This window comes from Choloepus didactylus, chromosome 9, assembly GCF_015220235.1.
Source record: "Choloepus didactylus isolate mChoDid1 chromosome 9, mChoDid1.pri, whole genome shotgun sequence".
Classification (NCBI taxonomy): domain Eukaryota; kingdom Metazoa; phylum Chordata; class Mammalia; order Pilosa; family Megalonychidae; genus Choloepus; species Choloepus didactylus.
Window position 1 is genome coordinate 39,664,817 of NC_051315.1, and position 23,495 is coordinate 39,688,311.

Sequence of the window (23,495 nt, forward strand, 5' to 3'; positions counted from 1 at the left end):
GAGTTGGCTGCCTCTTCACCTTTTTGACAGATTCCTTTGAGGTGCAGAAACTTAGAAGTTTGAGGAGTTCCCATTTACCTGTTTTTCCTTTTGTTGCTTGTGTTTTGGTTGTAAGGTCTAGGAAGTGACCTATTGATACAGAGTCTTGAAGATGTTTCCTTACATTATCTTCTAGGAGTTTTATGGTGCTGTCTCTTATATTGAGGTCTTTAATCCATTTTGAGTTAATTTTTGTGTAGGGTGTGAGGTCGGGGTCCTCTTTCATTCTCTTGGATGTGGATATCCAGCTCTCCCATCCCCATTTGTTGAATAGACTGTTATGTCCCAGTTTAGTCGTTTTGGGGACCTTATCAAAGATCAGTCGGCAGTAGATCTGGAGGTCTATCTCCGAATTCTCAGTTCAGTTCCATTGATCGATATGTCTATCTTTGTGCCAGTACCATGCTGTTTTGACTACTGTGGCTTTATAATAAGCTTCAAAGGTCAGGGAGTGTAAGTCCTCCTGCTTCGTTTTTCTTTTCTAGAGTGTTTTTAGCAATTTGAGGAATCTTCCCTTTCCAAATAAATTTGATAACTAGCTTTTCCAAGTCTGCAAAGTAGGTTGTTGGAATTTTGATAGGAATTGCATTGAATCTGTAGATGAGTTTGGGTAGAATTGATATCTTAATGACATTTAGCCTTCCTATCCATGGACAAGAAATATTTTTCCATCTTTTTAGGTCCCCTTCTGTATCTTCTCATAAAGTTACGTAGTTTTCGATGTGTAGGTCTTTTATATCCTTGGTTAAGTTCATAGTATCCTCTTATTTTTTTTTTTTTTTCCTGTAGAGTCAGTTGTAATGTCCCTCCTTTAATTTGTGATCTTAATTATATGTATCCTCTTTTTTTCTTTGTTAATGTAACTAAAAATTTGTCAATTTTATTGATCTTGGCAAAAGAAGCAACTATTTCATTTATTTATGCTCTATATTATATCCTAACTTCTGCTTCCTTTGGGTTTAATTGCTGTTCTTTTCCCCTAAATCCTCCAGGTTTGCTGTTAGGTTTCTGATTTGTCCTCCTCGTTTTTCATGTAAACATTTAGGGCTGTAAATATCCCCTTGAGCACTGATTTTGCTGTGTCCCAATTTTGATATGTTGTGTACTCATTTTCATTTGTTTCAGGATATTTCCTGATTTTCATAGTGATTTTTCTTTGACCCATTGATTGTTTCAAGTGTGTTATTTAGCTTCCATATATTTTTGGATTTTCCAGTTCCCTATCTATAACCAATTCCTTAGCTTCATTTTATTGTGGTTACAGCCTATCTTTTAAAAAAAATTTTTTTAAGCAGTTTTATTCACACACTATACAATCCATCCGACATTACAATCAGTGGCTCTCAGTATAATCACTAAGCTGTGCTTTCATCACTCCAGTCAATTTTAGAACATCTTCTTTGCTCTGGCAAGAACTTCCAGTACAGTGTGGACTAACAGTGGTGACAGTGGGCATCCATCTTTGTCTTGTTCTAGATCTTATAGGGAAATCTTTAAGGCTTTCACCACAGAGTACGATGTTAGTTGCCCTTTATCATATTGAGGAAGTGTCCTTCTATTCCTATTTTTTGAAGTGTTTTTATCAAGAAAGGATGCTGGATTTTGTCACGTGTTCTTTGCATCATTCTAGATAATCATATGGTTTTCCCCCTTAGATTTGTTAATGTGATACATTAATTGATTTTGTGTTGATCCACCCTTTTATACCTGGGATAAACCCACTTGATCGTGTTGTATAATTCTAATAATGTTCTGTTGGATTCGATTTGCAAGTATTTTGTTGAGGATCTTTGCATCTTTATCATTTTAAAAAGATGAGTCTGTAATTTTCTTTTCTCATAGTATCATTGTCTAGCTTTGGTATTAGGGTGATGTTGGCATCATACAATGAGTTAAGTAGTATTGCCTCCTCTTCAATTTTTTTTGGAAGAGTTGAAGCAGATTGGTATTAATTCTTCTTGGATGCTTAGTAGAATTCACCTGTGAAGCCATCTGGTACTGCTGCTGTGAATGCAGCAGGAGGGCCCTGGACTGGAGTGTTGCCTCTGTGTGAACGAGTGAGGAGTAGGGGTCTGGACTGGCCAAGCCAAGTCACAGAGCTCCTACCTTCTTTTTTGGTGGTGACTCTCCACATTGTTTGTGGAATCCTTTTCCAGACTTGAGTGTCCTCCAGAGTTCTAAGCAAGTGGGATTTGCCATTTTTTTACTGGCTTCTGAGGGAAGACTTTTTCAGAGATGTCTTATATTGCCATTTGGTATATATTATAATTTTTAACCTTTTTAATTGTTGAATTCTTCAGATTTTATGGCTTTGATTTCCACTGAGAAATATTTCCAGTGTTAAATGGGGTATTTGAGTCCAGAAATTTGATTCCCACTTTGTTGTTTATGTGGTTTGTTTTCAGAATTCATGTAATTATATAGTACAAAACAGTTATTTTATATATGGTGGATACCAAATCAGCTGTTACTGAATTAGACTGGCTTTCTTTTATAGGATTGTGATAGGTCTGAATAATTATAAGAAATATGAAACTACTTGAAATACTTATTCTTTACAGTGGGATTAATTTTCAGAATGTTAGAAGGGGAACAATAGAAAAATATTGTGCTTACTGAAATTATTTATTTTTTATAAAACAGACAGAAAATTCACAATTAAATATGAAGATAAGTGGCATGGAAATAAAATCAAATAGAAAAAGAGATTCCCTTTTGGCACAAACCAAGGATACAAAAGAAAATATGAAAACACCCACTAAAGTATGTTCTTTCAAGGTTTATTTAACATAACTTTTAAATTAAACTGTATGATAACTTGAGAATATGTAAGTTTTAATTGGAAGAAAAAGATGTAAAAGGCTAAATGAAAGGTGGGATTTCAGGGAAATAATAGAATTTGATGTAGATATACTGTTAGAGTAGCCTGGGAATCTGGAAGCCTCGGGAGATAATTCCTGCATAATAAAGTTAAGGTGAGTGTGCATAGTACTTGTCATCAATTAAATATTGTTACAGGTAGCAGGCTCCCTTCAGGTAGAATGAGACTGGGTACGAATAACTCATGTAAGTTGAATAAGAGGAGAAATATTTTAGAACTTTAATTATTAAATAGAGAAATAATGCCTAGTTAAATCATCTATTATAGCCTCAAACCTAAAACTATCTTGCTAGTTGCTAGTTACTGATTTTCAGGCAACAAACTTTGTTTTCCATGCCTTCCAATAAGGGATATTCTAGAATCTTGATTCATGGTCCTGGGGAAATGGCAGTATTCAAGAAAAATTATATTTGTATATTTTTAACAGTAACTGGCACACACCTGAGCTACTTTGAAGTAGAATGAAAGCAATAGTAGTCTCGTTGAAAATTTATAAAGAAAACATTATTGGTCCAGAGGTACTGGTGTGTAGAGGATGTTGGCAAAAGTTTAGTTTACTTGACTAGTCCGTGCTTTAACTTGAGAGTTGTAGATATACTTTCTGTGTGTTGGCCTGATGAAACATGTGCCCATGCTTTGCAGGTAAGCAGACCTGCCTTTTTTTTTTTTTTTTTAAGTAATTTTTTTAATGCAATTTTGAGATATGTTCACATATCATATAAACCATCCAAAGTATACAATCAGTGGCTCAGTTGTGCATACATCCCTATTATCAATTTTTGAATGCCTAATTTTTAAAGAAGTCTACTTTTTTTTTTTTCCCTGAGTATTTATTAGTGGCAGAAACTAAAGTGACATTGTACTAGTTGTTGTCAACCAGGACATTTGAGCGTAAACTTCAAACTTCCTAGTCACTACTGAAAAACTCTCAGTGCAAAGGAGAGATTGATTGCAATATTGGAAAACAATTCGGAAACTCAGATGTACATAAACTTTTTTTAAATCTGCAGTCGAAATTGGAATCTTCATGTCCAAAAATAAAAAGTGAAATTCTTTTGGAAGAGGAAAAGTCTGCTGACTTTGTGTTTATACCTCCAGAAGGAAAAGAAGCAAAAGAAAGAATACTAACTGAACATCAGAAAGAAGTACTCAAAGCAAAGAGGTTTGTAGGGCTTTTATCTTAAACTATGTGTCTTGTATTCATGCTTAGGTTTCAGATAACGTGTTATAAACTTGTGTTTAGAACTATGATATATGGATACTTACTTTTAGTGCCAAAAGATAGATTGTACATATGTTTCTAAACAAATTGTTTTCTTAATGAAGGAAAGGTAGGGAACATGGTGTCATGGAAAATGGAATATAGATATCTAGATCTTGATTTTACATAGTTTTTAAAAGAGAAATTGATGATAGAATTGTAAGTTTGATACAACTCTAGGAATATTTACCAGATTATAAAGTTGAGGTTTCTTATGTAAAATCTTTTGTAGGGGTCATATTCCTGCCATGTATAATAATCTGGACATTTCACAAGATGCCTTATTTTCTCAGTATAGTCAGGAAGAGTCTGTGTAAGTATGGAAGCCACCTAACTTTCCATAACTAGTTTTCCCAATTTTAAGTAATTATTAAAAAACTAAATTCTAATGTAAACAATTATTTATTTCAGGGAAATTCCTGCTTTAACTGAAAAACCAAAGGAAGATTCCAAGATGATGAAGATGGTATGTTCAGTACTTCATGTACTGGGGTTTTTAGAATCACCCTTCCGTTACTGTTACTTGCCTACATTTTATTACTCTAGCTCCTGCTAGCAGACAGTAGCAGAATTGTAGTTATTGTGTGTGTGCGCATGTGTCTCTGAATATGTATGTAAGTGTGTGTGTGTATAATAGCTAAAATAAATTTATTTGGCTATTATTGAATATTTACAATTAGCACAAATTTAATGGGTATTTGCCACTTGGAATATTTGCAGTATGTTGAAAGTCAGTGGTTGGCTTTTGAATTACTAATGTTTTCTTTTAAAATTTGCAACAGAAAGTCCAACTTATTTGCTGGTTAATCTCTGTGTACATCCCTGTGCAGGAGGAACAAATGGAGTGTGATGCCACTTCTAAAGATAGCACAGAAAACTGTGGTGTGGAGGAACATCTTGCAAAGACCTCCCTTTCGAATATTGAGTGTGGTTCTCTTGAGGAAACCAGTCCAGAAGTATTGAGTAGTAATGATGTCAGACAAAACATTTTACTTACACCTGAATGTACATCTCATGCAGAAAATACTTCTGATAACTCAGTTTCTCATGGCACTATTTCTGGAACTCTTTCACAGCCTACAAGTCGAAGGCAAACTTTTATTACACTAGAGAAGTTTGATGGTTCTGAAAGCAGGCCTTTTAGCCCATCCCCCTTGAATAATATGTCATCAGCTATTTCAATGAAAAACAACCAGGAAAACATGACTAAAACAGATATTCCATCAAAAGCAAAGAAAAGAGAAATGACTCTTTCCAAACCTGACTCTGAAAAAATAGTGAATGGAATTAAGAGATTAAGCCGAAGATCAGGTAAAGCTGAACAAGCAGGGAATAAAAAGTCTAAGCCCTTAATGAGATCTGAAGATGAGAAAATTTCTCAAGAATCTACGGTTGGCATGGTAGCCTTAGAAAATAACCCATCTGATTTTCTTAGTCAGACAGAGCATGTATCAGATACCCAGGCTCACCTTTCTGAACCTACAATTGAATGTGAAGATACAAAGCTTAAACAAACAGTAGAAAATGTATTACTGGATGACAACACTGTAGAAGAGAAAAATTTAGGAATTCACTTGGAATCCAAGGAAAATACGCCCCCTACAATAATACCAGCAGATCAACTAGTAAATGAGGACAGTCAGGTGCAGTTAATTCCAAATCAAAAAACACTTAGACGGTCTTTACGACGACGTTCAGAAATAGCAGAGTCTACCTCTGATAGCCAGGATAAAGAAAACAATCATCAAAAAAAGGAAAGACGTAAGGAAGAAGAAAAACCTCTTCAGAAGAGTCCATTGCATGTAAAAGATGATGTGTTACCAAAGCACAAACTCATTACTGAACAAACTGTACTTGAAAATTTAATTGAGAAAGGAAATAACTTTCATGAGAAGACTTTTGGGGAAACCAGCACTAACACTGAAATTGACCAAAGTAGAAGAAAGCCAGATGTTGAGAATATTAAATCTGAGGGAGATGGTACCCAGGACAATGCAGATAAGTCCTCTGAGAAACCAATAAGGGGACGAACACGGTACCTAACAAGAAGAGCATCCCAGGGTTTGCTTTCCAGCATTGAAAACTCAGAATCTGATAGTTCTGAGGTCAAAGAAGAAGGTTCTAGAAAAAAGAGATCTGGAAAATGGAAAAACAAAAGTAGTAACAGTGTTGACAGTGAAGATCAAGAAGAGAAAATGGTACAACAGGAGTGTATAAAAGTTGAAAATCAGACACATGATCATAAAGCAATTTCAGAAATAGACATAGACATATCTCAGACTTGTGAGAAAAAGGTTGAAAATAGTACTGTAACACTTCAGGATTCGACGTTATCTTCAGATTCATTACAAGTTTCTGATGATGTACCAAATACATATGAGGAAAAAAGTAAAACTAACATATGTGCAGAATATTCCTTTACAAGCCCACCTGTGCCAGAGTCAAATCTAAGGACTAGAAACACCAATAAAAGGTTACATAAGCGAGATTCTACAGAAAGTACCAGTGTGGGAGAATCCTCAAGAACAGGGTCATCAGACATTTCTTTGCTCTCTGAAAAAACTCTCCAGACACTTGAATGCCAACATAAGAGAAGTAGGAGGGTAAGGAGATCAAAAGGTTGTGAGTGCTGTGGAGAAAAATCACAACCTCAGGAAAAGACATTAGTTGGGTTAAAGAACACAGAAAACTATGATTCCAAGATCAGTGATACAGAAAAGACAGATTTGCAGATACCTGTAACTATGTCAGAAACGTCTAAAATTAATACATATTCAGAAGTAAAATTTTTAGATGAGCATCATAGTGTGAATTTTCATTTGGGTCTGAAGGGGGAGAATGGTACTAGTAATGATTCATTAATTGTATCTGAAACTGAGTTGAAAGAAAATGCTCTTCAAGAGTCTCTTTCTCCTGAAACAGCACATTTTAAAGAGGAAACCTGTGATGTGGGTTCCAGTGGAGCAGTATCTCTGGAAAGCCAAGAGTCATTTAATAAACATTTTAAAACTGTTGGCCCATGTTTAGGTGATTCTGAAGATATTTCACAGGAGTGTTCTCTGGAGATTAAAGAAGAAAAATCAAAAGCTACCCCCCAAAAGGAACTAAGTCTAGAAAACTTAGTTAATGTTGAAGGAAATGCATGCAAAGTAGAAGAATGCAATCTAGAGGAAGTAGAAGCTATGGAATTGGATACAGAAAGTGGTAAGTCCGAAACTAGCTTACCTGAACAAGAGAGTGCCAAAACTGACATTTCTGAAGAAGAGGCAACACAGGAAAAGAATGAAAATGATGAATCCAGAACAGACACAGCTGAAGAACTAAATGCTGCAGAAGCAGCAACTGAGGAATTTAAACTAGGAATTGGTTATTCTGATACCAACACCCCTGTAAAAGTGAGTGCTGTAGCTGAGATTTCTGAACAAACAGCCGCTGGGAAATCAGAGGGAGGAAGTGATGAATCTAATCCAGGTTCATCTGAAGAAGTGAATGCTGAAATGGAAAATTGTGAAGAAGCAGTGACTGGTGAAATGAATGCTGAAACTGATGATTTCATTGAAGCAGAAGTTGGAGACATGACTTCTGAAACCGCTGAGCCTGAAGAAGCCAAACCAAAGAGAATGAAGGCAGAAATCAAAAACTTTCTTCCTGACACACTTGAAATAAATACTGAAGGCAAGATTGACTCTAGTAAAACTGACATAAATACTGAAATTTATCAGTCTGAGGAAACAGAATTGGATGACAATCAAATGGTAGTGGAAAGTGATGAGATTATAGGAGAAGTTCGCTGTACTTCAGAGAAAGTGGAGGAACCATCTCATTCTCCAACATCTGAAATCTCTGAACTGATAACTGAAGATAGTAATGCATCTCCTCAAAAATTAAAGGAGCTTGATCCTTCCCTTGTGTCAGCAAATGATAGTCCTAGTGGCATGCAGACACGCTGTGTCTGGTCTCCTTTGGCTTCTCCATCCACCAGCATTTTAAAGAGAGGACTAAAAAGACCCCAAGAAGATGAGATCTCATCACCTGTTAACAAGGTAGGAGAAAGAAACTGACTGTTAATGGGCCCATATTTAGTTGAAATTATCACCATATTGATATCTGGTGAATGACAGAGTATTAGAATTATGTGACCTCTATTTTGATTTTTTACCATGCCAGCTAGGGAAAGAGCAGGTTGAAAGAACCATGTTGAGAAAAAGAGGCTGATGTTTCTTCATTTTCCGACCCTAAACTGAACTATCTATACTATGCATATTGTTCACCTTTGACAAAATTAATAAAAATCTCTCATGTTGCTACCTATTCCTCATACCGTAATATCATGAGGAAACTAGGATTTAGGGACTTAGTTGACAAAGATTGCCATTAGTAAAACAGGCTTCGCGCTTATCTCATGCATCAAACTGTAGCTCCTTCAGATTAGGAAACATAGGTTATTTATCTGTCTGCTGTAGCACCTAGCCCCTGTACCCAGCACATAGTTTGTTGAAATAGACAATATAAATTTTAAAAAGGAAAAGTTACATGTGCTTACAGGGATCAGCTTGTGTTCTACTTAGCAAAGTAAGACTGAAATGTTCTGAAAAGGTATTATGTTGGTATACCTTAGTTTTAAATAGGAACTGCCATTTATTGTAGATAATGTACAAATGTGTATTTAAGGATAGTAACATAGGCACTTGATTTTGCCTGTAACCAAATGTATTTTGAAGACTTCCCCTCTTAATCCATACCCTGTTATTTACCCTTTTTTAATACAATTTTATTGAGATATGTTCACGTAACATACAGTCCTTCCAAGCGTACAGTTGTTCATAGTATCATCATATAGTTGTGCATTCATCACCACAATCTTTGAACATTTTCATTATTCTAAAAAATAAAATAGAAATTAAAATTGAAAAAGAACATCTGAAACATTCCCTTCCCCTCCTCCCCACGTTGTTCATTTCCTTTTTTTAACACTCATTCACTGTTTTTCTTAACTTTATTAAAAAATTTAAAAACAAAAAAAATTTTCCAACAAAACCAAAACAAAGGAATAAGAAAAAATGAATAACCTAAAATAACTACATTGCTTCCAACATGTTCCTACACTACCCCAAGAAGATAAACTATAGCCCAACAAAGGAATAAGAAAAATAAATAACCTAAAATAACTACATTTCTGCAAACTTGTTCCCCCTATACCTCCCAGAAATTAACAAACCGTAGTTGTTCCTGAGCATTCCCAGAACATTAAGTTTATCCTCCATAATTTATCTGTTCTTTAATTAGATTATCCTTCTCCCTTCACTATTTGCTGTCTATTGCTAGGTCCCCTACATTCTACAAGATAAACCATTTATTTTGCATTTTTCACAGTGTTCACATTAGTGGTAACATATAATATCTCTTTTTGTGCCAACCTTATTTCGTTCAGCATTGTGTCTTTAAGGTTCATCCATGTTGTCATATCTCTTTCACGACATCAGTCCTTCTTACTGCTGCATAGCATTCCATCATGTGTATATACCACATTTTGTTTATGCGCAGATACCTGTTCGTGTCACTGCTTTCAGATCTTCCAGGTATATACTGAGAAGTGCAATTGCTAGATCTAAGCGTAAATGTATATCTGGTTTTGTAAGGAACTGCCAGACTGTCTTCCATTATACAGTCCCACCAACAATGAATAAGAGTTCCAATTTCTCCACATCCTTTCCAGCATTTGTGGTTTCCTGTTTGTTTAATGGCAGCCAGTCTAATTGGTGTGGGATGGTATCTTGTTGTGGTCTTAATTTGCATCTCCCTAATAGCTAGTGAAGATGGACATTTTTTCATGTGTTTTTTGGCTATTTGTATTTCCTCTTCAGAGAACTGTCTTTTCATATCTTTTGCCCATTTTGTAATTGTAATCTATACTATTGTCATTGAGTTGTAGGATTTCTTTATGTATGCAAAATATCAGTCTTTTGTCAGATAAATGGTTTCTAAATATTTTTTTCCTGTTGAGTTGGCTGCCTCTTCACCTTTTTGGCAGATTCCTTTGAGGTGCGGAAGCTTATAAGTTTGAGGAGTTCCCAGTTAATCTGTTTTTAATTTTGTTGCTTGTGCTTTGGGTGTAAGTTCTAGGAAGTGACCTCCTGGTACCAGGTCTTGAAGATGTTTCCCTACATTATCTTCTAGGAGTTTTATGGTACCGTCTCTTATATTGAGGTCTTTAATCCATTTTGAGTTAATTTTTGTGTAGGGTGTGAGGTAGGGGTACTCTTTCATACTCTTGGATATGGATATACAGCTCTTCCAGCCCCATTTGTTGAATAGACTGTTATGTCCCAGTTCAGTTCAGTCCTCCCACTTCGTTTTTCTTTTTTAGAATGTTTTTTGGCAATTCGAGGCATATTCTCCTTCCAAATAAATTTGATAGCTTGCTTTTTCGAGACTGCAAAGTAGGTTGTTGGAATTTTGATAATAATTGCATTGGATCTGTAGATGAGTTTGGGTAGAATTGACATCTTAATGACATTTAGCCTTCCTATCCATGAACATGGAATATTTTTCCATCTTTTAAGGTCCCCTTCTATTTCTTTTAGTAGAGTTATGTAGTTTTCTTTGTATAGGTCTTTGTTCTAGTTTGCTAATGCTGCAGAATGCAAAACACCAGAGATGGATTGGCTTTTATAAAAAGGGGGTTTATTTGGCTATACAGTTACAGTCTTAAGGCCATAAAGTGTCCAAGGTAACACATCAGTAATCAGGTACCTTCACTGGAGGATGGCAGATGGCATCCGGAAAACCTCTGTTAGTTGGGAAGGCACGTGGCTGGCATCTGCTCCAAAATTCTAGTTTCAAAATGGCTTTCTCCCAGGACATTCCTCTCTAGCAAGCTTGCTCCTCTTCAAACCGTCACTCACAGCTGCACTCCCTTCAGTCTCTTTGAGTCAGCACATTTATATGGCTCCACTGATCAAGGCCCACCCCGAATGGGCGGGGCCACACCTCCGTGGAAATATCCCATCAGTTATCATCTACAGTTGGGTGGGGCCTATCTCCGAATCCAAACATTCCAACTTAATCCCCACTATTATGTCTGCCCCACAAGATTGCATCAAAGAATATGGCTTTTTCTGGGGGACATAATACATTCAAACCGGCACAGTCTATTACATCTTTTGTTAAGCTTATTCCTAGGTACCTGATTTTTTTAGTTGAAAATGGTATCTTTTTCTTGAATATCTCTTCACTTTGGTTATTTCTAGCATATAGAAACAGTACTGATTTATGTGCATTAATCTTGTATCCTGATACTTTGCTAAATTTGTTTATTAGCTCTAGTAGGTGTATCATTGATTTCTCAGGGTTTTCCAATATAAGATTATATCATCTGCAAATAATGACAGTTTTACTACTTCTTTTCCAATTTGGATGCCTTTTATTTCTTTGTCTTGCCAGATTGCCCTGGCTAGCCCTTCTAACATAATGTTGAGTAACAGTGGTGTCCGTGGGCATCCTTGTTTCGTTCCTGATCTTAGTGGGAAGGCTTTCAGTCTCTCGCCATTGAGTACTGTGCTGGCTGTGGGTTTTTCATATATGCTTTTTATCATACTGAGGAAGTTTCCTTCAATTTCTACCTTTTGAAATGTTTTTATCAAGAAGGGATGTTGGGTTTTGTTGAATGCTTTTTCAACATCTATTGAGGTGATCATTTAATTTTTCTTTTTTGATTTGTTAATGTGTTGTAATACATTGAAGAGTTTAAGTAAGATTGGTGTCAGTTCCTTTTGGAAAGTTTGGTAGAATTCCCCGGTGAAGCCATCTGGCCCTGGGCATTTATTTGTGGGAAGCTTTTTGATGACTGATTGGATCTCTCTGCTTGTGATTGGTTGGTTGAGGTCTTCTGTTTCTTTTCTGGTCAGTCTAGGTTGTTCATATGTTTCCAGGAAATTGTCCATTTCCTCTACATTATCTAGTTTGCTGGTATACAGTTGTTCATATTGTCCTCTTAAAATTTTTAAAACTTTTTCGGGATCCACAGTAATGTTGCCTCTCTTATTGATTATTTTGTTTATTTGGGTCTTCTGTCTTTTTGATTTTGTCAGTTTAGCTAGGGGCTTGTCAATCTTGTTGATCTTCTCAAAGAACCAACTTTTGGTGTATTTATTCTATTGATTTTTTTTTTTCTCTATGTCATTTATTTCTGCTTTAATTTCTGTTATTCCTTTTCTACTTGGTTTTGGATTAGTTTACTGTTCATTTTCTAGCTTCTTCAGTTGTTCCATTAGTTCTTTGATTTTGGCTCTTTCTTCCCTTTTTGACATATGCGTTTAGAGCTATAAATCTCCCCCACAATACCACCTTTGCTGCATCCCATAAGTTCTGGTATGTTGTGTTCTCATTTTCATTTGTCTCTATATATTTAGCGGTTTCTCATACTATTTCTTCTTTAACCCATTGATTGTTTAGGATTGTGTTGCTTATCCTCCAGATATATATGACTTTTCTAAATCTCTGATGGTTATTGACTTCTAATTTTATTCCATTGTGATCAGAGAATGTGCTTTGAATAATTTCGATCTTTTTAAATTTATTGAGGCTTGTTTTATTGCCCACCATGTGATCTATTTTGGAGAAAGTTCTGTGAACACTAGAGAAGAGTGTGTATCCTGGTGATTTCGGATACAATGTTCTATAGATGTCTGTTAATTCAAATTCATTTATCAGATTGTTTAGGTTTTCAGTTTCCTTATTGGTCCTCTGTCTGGTTGATCTATGTATAGGAGAGAGTGATGTATTGAAGTCTCCCACAGTTATTGTGGAAACATCTATTGCATCCTTCAGTTTTTGTTTTGTTTTTTTTTGTTTTTGATTTTTTTATTGAGATTGTTCACATACCATACAATTATCCAAAGATCCAAAATGTACAATCATTGTCTGTAGTACTATCATACAGCTGTGCATCCATCACCACAGCTAATTTTTTTTTCAATTTTTACAACATTTTCATTACTCCAGAAAAGAAATAAAGACACACAAAAAAAGGAAACTCAAATCCTCCCATAGCCATAACCACATCCCTCCATTATTTTTTTTAATTCAATTTTATTGAGATATATTCACATACCATGCAGTCATACAAAGCATACATTCAGTTGTTCACAGTACCATTATATAGCGTTCATCACCAAAATTAATTTTTGAACATTTTCATTACCACACACAGAAAATTAATAATAAAAATTAAAGTGAAAAAGAACAATTAAAGTAAAGATCACTGGGTGTTTTTTGTTTGTTTGTTTTACCCCCGTTTTTCTAGTCATCCATCCATACACTGGACATAGGGGAGTGTGATCCACATGGCTTTTCCAATCACATTGTCACCCCTCATAAGCTACATTTTTATGCAATCATCTTCAAGGTTCAGGGGTTCTGGATTGTAGTTTGATAGTTTCAGGTATTTACTGCTAGCTATTCCAATTCATTAGAACCTAGAAAGGGTTATCTATATTGTAACAGTGCCCACGAGAGTGACCTCTCAGCTCCTTTTGGAATCTCTCAGCCACTGAAACTTATTTCATTTCATTTCATATCCCCCCTTTTGGTCAAGAAGATGTTTTCCATCCCTCTCTTATTAACTCTAGTTGTAGTGTCATACATTTGTTCTAGTCCATGAGAGAGATTTCTAATATTTGTACAGTTAATCATGGACATAGTCCACCACAAGATTCACTGTTTTATACATTCCCATCTTTTAACCTCCAGCTTTCCTTCTGGTGACATATGTGACTTTGAGCTTCCCCTTTCTACCACCTTCACACACCAGTCAGCACTGTTAGTTATTCTCACAATGTGCTTCCATCACCTCTGTCTATTTCCAAACATTTAAGTTTACCCTAGTTGAACATTCTGCTAATAATAAGCAGCTGCTCCCCATTCTTTAGCCTCCTTCTATATCCTGATAACTTACCTTTCATGTCTATGAGTTTACATATTATAATTAGTTCATATCAGTGAGACCCTGCAATATTTGTCCTTCTGTGTCTGTCATATTTCACTCAATATAGTGCCCTCAAGTTTTCTTCATCAACCCATTTTTTTAAAGATGGTTTTGATCACACACCATACATTCTGTCCTAAGTAAACAATCAGTAGTTCCCTGTATAGTCACGTATTTATGTATTCAGCACCATTGCCACTATCTGTATAAAAACGTCTCCATTTCTTCCACAAAGGATGAGGAAGAGTTAAAGAAAGTAGAGATACAGGAGAAAAAGAAAGAGAGAGGAAGAAAACAAAACAAAACATGACAGCTAGGAAGCAGCAACAGGAAAGAGCATTAAACTAAAGTAGAATAAAGAGTCAGACAACATCACCAGTGCCAAGAGTCCCATACCCTTACCCTATGCCCCCCTCATATATGTTTAGCTTTAGTATATTGCCTATGTTATATTAAAGGAAGCATAATACATTGTTAACTATAGTCTCTAGTTCGCATTGATTGTGTTTTTCCCCCAATCCCACCCCATTTTTAACACCTTGTAATGTTGACATTCATTTGTTCTATCTCATGTAAAAATGTATTTCTACCTTTTATCACAATCGTTGAGCACCCTAGGCTTCACTTGAGTTATATGGTCCCAGTCTTTATCTTTACTGTTTCCTTTTGGTGTCCCCCATGCTCCTAACCTTCCTCTTTTAACCATATTCACAGTCGTCTTTGTTCAGTATACCTACATTGCTGTGCTGCTGTCTCCCAAAATTGTGTTCCAAACCTCTCACTCCTGTCTTTTCCTATCTGTCTGTAGTGTTCCCTTTAGAGTTTCCCTTTAGAGTTTCCTGTAGAGCAGTTATCTTGTTCACAAACTGTCATTGTTTGTCAGAGAATATTTTAAGCTCTCCCTCATATTTGAAGGACACTTTTGCCAGATACAGGATTCTTGGTCAGTGGTTTTTCTCTGTAAGTGTCTTAAATCACCCCACTTCCTTCTTGCTTCCCTGGTTTCTATTGAGAAATCCACACATAGTCTTATCAAGCTTCCTTCATATGTGATGGATCGCTTTTCTCTTGCTGCTTTCAGGATTCTCTCTTTGGCTTTGATGTTTGATTATGTGATTATTAAGTGTCTTGGCATAGGCCTAGTCAGATCTGTTCTGTTTGGAGTGTGCTGCGCTTCTTAGATGTGTAATTTTATGTCTTTCATAAGAGATGGGAAGTTTTCATTGATTATTTCCTCTATTATTGCTTCTGCCCCCTTTCCCTTCTCTTCTCCTGCTGGGACACCAGTGACACAAACATTCCTGCATTTCATTTTGTCCTTAAGTTTCCAGAGACGTTGCTCGTATTTTTCCATTCTTCTCTCTGTCCTTTTGTGTGTATGCTTTCAGGTGCTTTGTTTTCCAGTTCCTGAGTGTTTTCTTCTGCCTCTTGAGATGTACTGTTGTATTTCTCCATTGTTTCTTTCATCTTGTGTGTTGTGCCTTTCATTTCTGTAGATTCTTCCAGTTTTTTCAGATTTTTAATTTCTCCTTATGTACAGCCAGCGTTTTCATTATGCGCTTCATCTCTTTTGCCATATCTTTTGTAAACTTTCTGAATTGATCCAGCACTAGTTGTTTACATTCCTATATGTCAGTTGAAGTATAAGTTTGTTCCTTTTATTGGGCCATAACTTCTCCCCTCCTAGTGTAGGTTGTAGTTTTCTGTTGTTTAGGCATCTGGCCTCCTTGGTTACCCCAATCAGGTATTCCTAGACCAGAACGGGCTCAGGTCTTGAAGGGAGGTAATAGTTTCAGGTCTCCCTGAGGATGTGTCTTAGAAGATTGGTACATCCTGTGAGGCCTCAGGTCATTGTGCTTTTCTGCCCAGCAGGTTGTGCCTGTTAGCCTGTCACTCAGGACTGGTGTTAGGAGGTGTGGCCCTTAGCTGTTTTCCCCCAGGTTCTGGGGTCTGGTTCTGAATGGAAGGCGGGTAATAGAGCTTCGCAGGGCCTCTTTCCTCTTAGGGAAGATATATCCCCTGGGGAGAAGTCATTTGCATTTGAATAATCCCTGACTCTGCTGTCGCCACGCTTGTCTGGGTCTGAGCACTGGGAATTGAAAATGGCTGAGGTTTTCTCCACTGAGCCAAAAAAGGGACAGAAAGCCCCCCTTCAGGGTCAGTCTGCAGACCCCTCAGTTTCAGCCGTTGGCCAGAGATAGCACCTGGTCCTCTGGACTCCCCCTTCCCTCCCAGAGAGGTCCTCCGGTTCTCCAAGGTCACTCATCACCAAAAGCCTCTGTCTGCCTTTTGGGGATTTGTAGCTTGTAGTGAGCAGGACAAGTTTGCTAATTAAAACCGTAGTTGGAGCTCAGCTGAGCTATATTCGCCTGCTTGGAGAGTGCTGCTCACTAGCGCCGCGAGGCTTTGCAGTTCGGGCTGTGGGGGGAGGGGCCTCCCAGCTTAGATCTGCCATTTATACTTCTAGATTTTATGCTGCGATCTTGGACATTCCTCCTAATTTAGGTTGGTGTATGATGAGTGGACAGTCATGTTTGTCGCCCTGCAGTTGTTCCAGATTATTTACTGTTTGTTCCTAGTTGTTTATTAGTTGTTCCAGGGCGACTTAATAACTTCCACTCGTCTCTATGCTGCCACCTTCCTCAGTCTCCTGCCTCCTTCAGTTTTGCCAATGTTTGTCTCATGTAAGTTGGGGCAACTTAATTGGGTGCATAGACATTTATGATTGTTAGTTCTTCTTGTTGAATTGTCCCTTCTATTAGTATATAGTGACCTTCTTTGTCTCTTATAACATCCTTGTATTTAAAGTCTGTTTATCTGAGATTAATATTGCTATCCTGGTTTCTTTTAGCTGTAGCTTGTATGGAATAGTTTCCATACTTTTACTTTCAATTTCTTTGTGTCTCTCGGTCAAAGATGAGTCTCTTGCAAGCAACATATTGATAGTTCATATTTTTAAATCCATTCTGCCAATCTGTATCTTCTAATTTGGGAGTTTAACCCATTCACATTCAGTGTTGTTACTGTAAAGGCGTTTCTTGAATCAGCCATCCATTCCTTTGGTTTTTGTTTGTCAGATATATTTTCTCCCCTCTCTCTTTATTTCCTTTAACATACCCTTACTAAATCTCTTTAGTTCTGAATCCTTCTCCCTACCTCTCTTTTCTTTGTTTGTCTGCTTGTAGGGCAGGTCTCTTGTTAGCAAATTCTCTCAGCATTTGTTTATCTGTGAAGATTTTAAGCTCTCCCTCAAATTTGAAGGAAAGCTTTGCTGGATAAAGAATTCTTGGTTGGCAGTCTTTCTCTTTCAGAATTTTAAATATATTATCCCACTGCTTTCTCGCCTTCATGGTGCCGCTGAGCAGTCACTTCTTAGTCTTACGTTGTTTCCCTTGTGTGTGGTGAATTTCTTCTCTCTTGCTGGTTTAGAAGTTGCTCCTTCTCTTCAGCATTTGACAGTCTCATCAGAATATGTCTTGGAGTGGGTTTATTTGGATTTAATCTGTTTGGAGTTTGTTGGGCGTCTATGATTTGTATATTTATGTTGTTGAGAAGGGCTGGGAAGTTCTCCCCAACAATTGCTTTGAATACTCCTAGTAGACTTTTACCCTTCTCTTCCCCTTCTGGAACACCAATGATTAGTATATTTGTGTGCTTCATGTTGTCCATCATATCTCTGAGATCCATTTCGAATTTTTTAAATTTTTTCTCCTTTGTTTCTTTTGTACTTTCACTTTCAACCCTGCGCTCTTCCAGTTCGCTTAGTCTTTCCTCAACTTCCTCTAATCTAGTGCTGTGTGTATCCAGAATCCTTTTCAGTTTGGTCAGCAGTTTCTTTTATTTACATAAGATCGTCTGTTTTTTATTTACTCTTGCAAATTCTTCTTTATGCTCTTTTAGGGTCTTCTTCATGTCCTTTATATTCTGTGCCATGATGTTGTTTGTGATTGCTTCTTTGATAAATTGTTCCAAGTACTGTGTCTCCTCTGATTTTTTGATTTGGGTGTTTGGATTTGGGCTATCCATATCTTCTGGTTTCTTCATATGCCTTAAAATTTTCTGTTGTTTTTGGGCTCTTGGCATTTGATTATCTTGATAGGGTTCTTTTAGGGTATGCAGGCTTATTTGAACAATTTTGTATAATTTGTCAGAGCTACAAGTTGGTGGAGTGCACTTTCCCTGACTTCCAGCAGATGGCAACAGCGAGCCACCTGTTACCCTCAAGCCAGTGTTCCCCAACTTCATCTATGTGGCAAGGGGGGTCCAAATCTTGTGGGGTTCCAAGCAATGCACCAAATTTCCATGTGCAATTGGTGGAGCCAGACCTGAAGGTGGGGGTGTGTGTCCTGTGCAGTTAGGGAGAGAAGGCGGCTTGAAGTCTCAACTCTCCCAGCTGTTCCTGGAGACATAAAGCTTTTGGAGAGGTCCAACCCTTCAGCTCAGGCTCCCCACAGTCTCTCTCTGCTGCGGGTCCACAAGTCCCTGGAATTGGTGTAGGACCCTTGGGACTTACTTGCCGGACCTGCTTCCAAGCTGTGCACTCTGCGGGCCTCTGCAGAGGGAAGACTGCACAACGTCACAGGCGAGCAGAATCCCCTAGGGTTGCTCTGTGCTGCGGCTCCAGGCAAGGGCGTTCCAAGCCCGCTGAAAAGATGGCTGTACAGGTCATGAGAACTTCCCTCTTCCACGGACCTCCGCCTTCCGAGCTCCAGGACAATGAGGTGCAGGTGTGTGAGCAGCTATCATCCACACCAGATACTGAGGCAGGTGCCCCGGGGTGTTGAAATCACTCCCTGTGCGCATTTGACTCTGTGGTTCTGGGGTTTTTAAACTAACTTGCCTGCAAATGCCAGACCCCACTTTTCTCCCCACTGTGGCATGGTTGCCATTTCCCTAGCAGCCTCAATCACTCGCTTCCGAACACAGACTCTTGGTTTCACCAAGTGCACAGTTGCTATGGACGTAGCAGACCTTGTCCAGCTGGTACAACCCTGAAACTGGTATTCTGGAGCACTTTCTGTCTTTTATCTAGTGTTTTTCACAGAGAAGTATTTTGCTCTCTCTCCTAATCCACCATCTTGGATCCTCCTGTTATTCACTCTTATAACTTTTTAGCTTTGCGAGATATACTGAAAGTTTTCTTTTACTGAGAATTCCGATTGCCACATTTGGAAAGAATTACTAGTAGCTTGTAAGTTTTTTGTTTTGTTTTGTTTTGTTTGCTTTTGTTTTGAGGTTCTTGGTTTTTAAGAAGTATCTTAATTTTAATTAAATTCATAGAAGTCCTTGAAAATTTTATGAATAAAGCATGCCTTGGGATCAATGTCTGTCTTCAGTATGCTTTAGATTAACACAAATCAGTTCTTAGTTTCCTGCGATAGTAGCTCATTTTTTATTTTGTCTATGTAGCAGGCAACATATTGTACCTTTCCGTATCAGGTTGGTTAAAGGATCTGCCTACTCCTTTTGGAGTCAAGATCAGAAGACCTATAAATATATCTGATGGTATATGTATACTCTTATGTATTTATATCAGATTAGCTGTGGAACAAAAATAACATAGCAGTTAGGAAGAGGCAAAAGTGACTTCATGCTGAGGCTAAAAAAGAAATAGCTCCCCAGTTGCTACAAACTCAGTTTAGAACAGAGATAGTGAAATACACCAGTGGCCCATTGGTACTGTTTTCACCTCTTTACCTTGTTCTTTCTATTCAATGTAGTGAGCCCATGAGGTTATTAGATTATACAATTTTAACTGCCATATGAGATTTCAGTAAGTTTCTTCCACTGTCCTGTGTTAGAATCTTACATGTTGTATTTTGCAGAGACAGTTTAGAAGGTAGATAGTTGGATTGAACTGTGGTGTGGTAGTAGAAACGTCGAAAACAGTCACTAGAAGGAACAACTGTTCTTGTACACCTGGTCTCTAGTGAAATTAATTAAGCTTCTAAGCCTAAGATCTGCTTTTGGGCAGCCTCATAGTGAGAATTGATGGTGGGTTTTTTGTTTTTGTTTTTTTTTGTTTTTTGTTTTTTTGTTTTTTTGAAGTTTAAATTGATTCTGTTAAATAAAAACATAAAATGTATTTCAGGTTCGCCGGGTCTCCTTTGCAGATCCAATATACCAAGCAGGATTGGCTGATGACATAGATAGGCGATGCTCTGTTGTTAGGCCCCATTCTTCAAATAGTTCTCCCATAATAAAAAGTGTTAAAACTTCACCTACTGCACAATCTAAGGTAAGCTGTAGGCTTTAAAATGTACATATATGGATATACACCCATAGAATTGCATATGGGGGTGATTCGTCCTAAAATTGAATATATGGGAAACCAAACTTCCTTGGTTTGGACATATTGTTTCTTTGATACATGTTAAACAGACAAGAAGAGGTGGTAAGAGGGCAGTGATAAACCAGCAAGTAATAGATGGATAGTTTATTAGTTTATTCCAGTCTTTTATCATTCTTAAAATTTTAAAGAAATTGTTGCAGTCTAATTTGTGAAAATTAAGTTGTAAAATTGTAGTTCTCTAGGATTCTGAGTTTTTTTTTCTCTCTCTCTCATTTCTTCTATCTAGCATAATACCACTTCAATGAAAGGATTTCTGTCCCCAGGATCACGTAGCCCTAAATTTAAGAGCTCAAAGAAGTGTTTAGTAAGAAGTGCTTTAGTTTTCATGTAACTTTATATTTTCATGTTCAGTCAGGTAATCTCTGTTTAACCGTTTTTGAAATTTGTTTTAAGATTACAGAAATGGCCAAAGAATCCATGCCATGCTCAACAGAAAGTGTTTACCCAGCTCTGGTGAACTGTGTGGCACCAGTTGACATCATTTTACCTCAGATTACATCAAACATGTGGTAAGTGGTTATATAGGCTTCTGGTTTAGACACCCAGAAGTCACTTAGTTAAGAGGAGTACCTAAATGGTCAAAGTTCTTTTTAGAATTGACTGATACGTACTCCTCCCTTGCATATTTTATTTCAGAAATGAAAAATGCAGCTGGGAAGGTGGGCCAGATGGGGCAGTAAGAGAGGCATTCATCATAATACAATAATGGCTAAAATTATATGCCTACTGTTTGTCAGGTTATTCCACCAAAGTCACATAGTTAATAAATCATAATGTTTGTAAAGCATGAAGCACACATTAGACTTACTCTGTTGCCTTTGCTATTTGTACCCAGTCTGATTCTAGGAAATACAATATTAGCCCTAAGCTGTTGCCTTAATCTTACTAGCTTTGCCAGCTGTATTAGTGCTGCGAGGCTTGGCCTTTAATGTAATTTGTACTAGAAGTTGCAAACTCATGCTTTAGGAACAAGAATGACTGTAGGATGGTAGAGAGAGAGAGTAACCTTTCAAAATAAATATGTATTTAAAATTTTTAAGAAGTTGTGTTGGCTCATGTAACACTTTCTAGCAGTGAGGAGCCAAAGCTATAGATAAAGCTGGGCATGGTACGTAACGATAAGTTTTGTCTTTCTTTTTCCTACCTATTTATATAATGCAACAAACCAAATGAAGTACTTATAGATGCTTAAAGGGATCTAAGAATCATCTGATTTAAATGAGAGTAATGTTTGTAAAGCATATGGCACATTAGGCTTACTTTATTTCCAGTACTATTGCCTAAGCCAGGCATGCATATCTGGTTCACATTTTATTTTAAGTGAAACATACATATGGCTGTCCCTAGTGCAGGCCAGGTAGGTCTATATAAACTCAGTTACGATTGAACTTTAATGGAGAAATGCAGTTGGATAGGACCTCACAGATAGGATGTAAATAAAACTCTCTATAGTAATTTTCCTTTTGTGCTCCAGGGCAAGAGGCCTGGGACAACTCATTAGAGCCAAGAATATAAAAACAATTGGTGATTTGAGTACCCTTACAGCATCTGAAATAAAAACTCTTCCTATCCGTTCTCCAAAAGTGTCCAATGTGAAAAAGGCTCTCAGAATATATCATGAGCAGCAGGTAAAAACTTACCAATGAAGATATTTCTTACAAGTCATGTATAATAGTCTAGCAATACAAGAATAGAAGTTTATATTTAAACTGTTTTTGCTTAAAGGTCTATTTTTATGGTGTTTTTTTCTTGCCTCCTCTCAATTAAGAGTAACTTATTTTAAAGATGACTTTACAATCTGATAGGAAAGTTGATTTTGTATTGATTTTAGGTTATGCACCTGAAATATATTTCTGAATTGTCTTTATTCTTTGAATTCATTTCTTTTACTCCCTTCTTTCTTTGATTTCAACCAATTTATGATTGATTGTATGGTTGCTACTCTTAAAATCTAAATGTTCGAATCCAAATATTTGTAACAATCTTGCGCATTTATTGGTCATGGGGAATTATGATTTTGATGTCTAACATATTTGTCACTTATTTTTATTATTATTCTTCCTGACACCATTTTATGCGCAAACATTTTGGATCATGGTCATTTTTCAAGATTCTGATGAAAACCAAGGTTCTTCCCCCTATAAAATTATATACAAAAAATTTTTGTTTATAATTGCAGAAGGATTCGCAGACTCTTCTGAAACCCATTCAAAACATTTAGGGTATTTCCACTTTTTTTTTGGCTATTATGAATAATGCTGCTATAAACATTGGTGTACGAATTTCTATGTCTGATGTATGTTTTTACTTCACTTGGATGAAACCTGGGAATGGAATTGCTGGGTCATTTGGCAGCTCCAGTTTTCCAAAGTTAGTTTTTTCTCATTCAGTGGTCCATGGGCCCTGGGAATATCTATGAAGATTGTTTTCTTTTTAAAAGAAATCAGTATATCATTCAGTCTTGTAAATCTGTGCCTCAGATTTTCTTTTCCCAAGTTCCTGAATGTATTTTTTCTTGGCTATCATGACTGTATTTCCTGAGAAATCCATTATGAAATATGCTAAATTCCTAAATGTGTTTTTGAGAAAATACTTTGTTAGGCTGTTTTTTTTTGTGGTGTAATAGAAAATCTGTTCTTAGCTATCTTTCTTAAGTGAATTATTCTCTGATGGTAACATTTGTTTATTTTTTTTCCACTAGCAGTACCGTATTTTTCCTATTAAAAGTAACTTTCGATTTGTCTTCTACATTTTTTTTTCATCTGTACTGACCTGAATGTATAATCAAGGTGAAGTCTCGTGGATTAGAAGAGATTCCAGTTTTTGATATTTCAGAGAAAACAGTAAATGGAATAGAAAATAAATCTTCCTCTCCTGATGAAGAAAGACTTGCTTCAGGTATATTTTAGCAATGTGGAATAATATTATTTAAAAGATCACCTGATTTTCTCTAAAGAAATATTTTGTTATTGTATTT

At 36.8% G+C, this 23,495-nt stretch overlaps 1 protein-coding gene across 1 annotated transcript in view; it reads left to right on the plus strand.

Annotated features, from left to right (window-relative positions):
- RIF1 (replication timing regulatory factor 1) overlaps positions 1-23,495 on the plus strand; it is a 72,181-nt gene that overhangs the window by 41,900 nt on the left and 6,786 nt on the right. Inside the window, 10 exon segments of the mRNA XM_037849281.1 lie at positions 2,683-2,802; positions 3,931-4,082; positions 4,414-4,494; positions 4,593-4,647; positions 5,012-8,224; positions 20,258-20,404; positions 20,745-20,822; positions 20,912-21,027; positions 21,993-22,146; positions 23,308-23,416. Coding sequence (XP_037705209.1) covers positions 2,683-2,802; positions 3,931-4,082; positions 4,414-4,494; positions 4,593-4,647; positions 5,012-8,224; positions 20,258-20,404; positions 20,745-20,822; positions 20,912-21,027; positions 21,993-22,146; positions 23,308-23,416 — 4,225 coding nt within the window.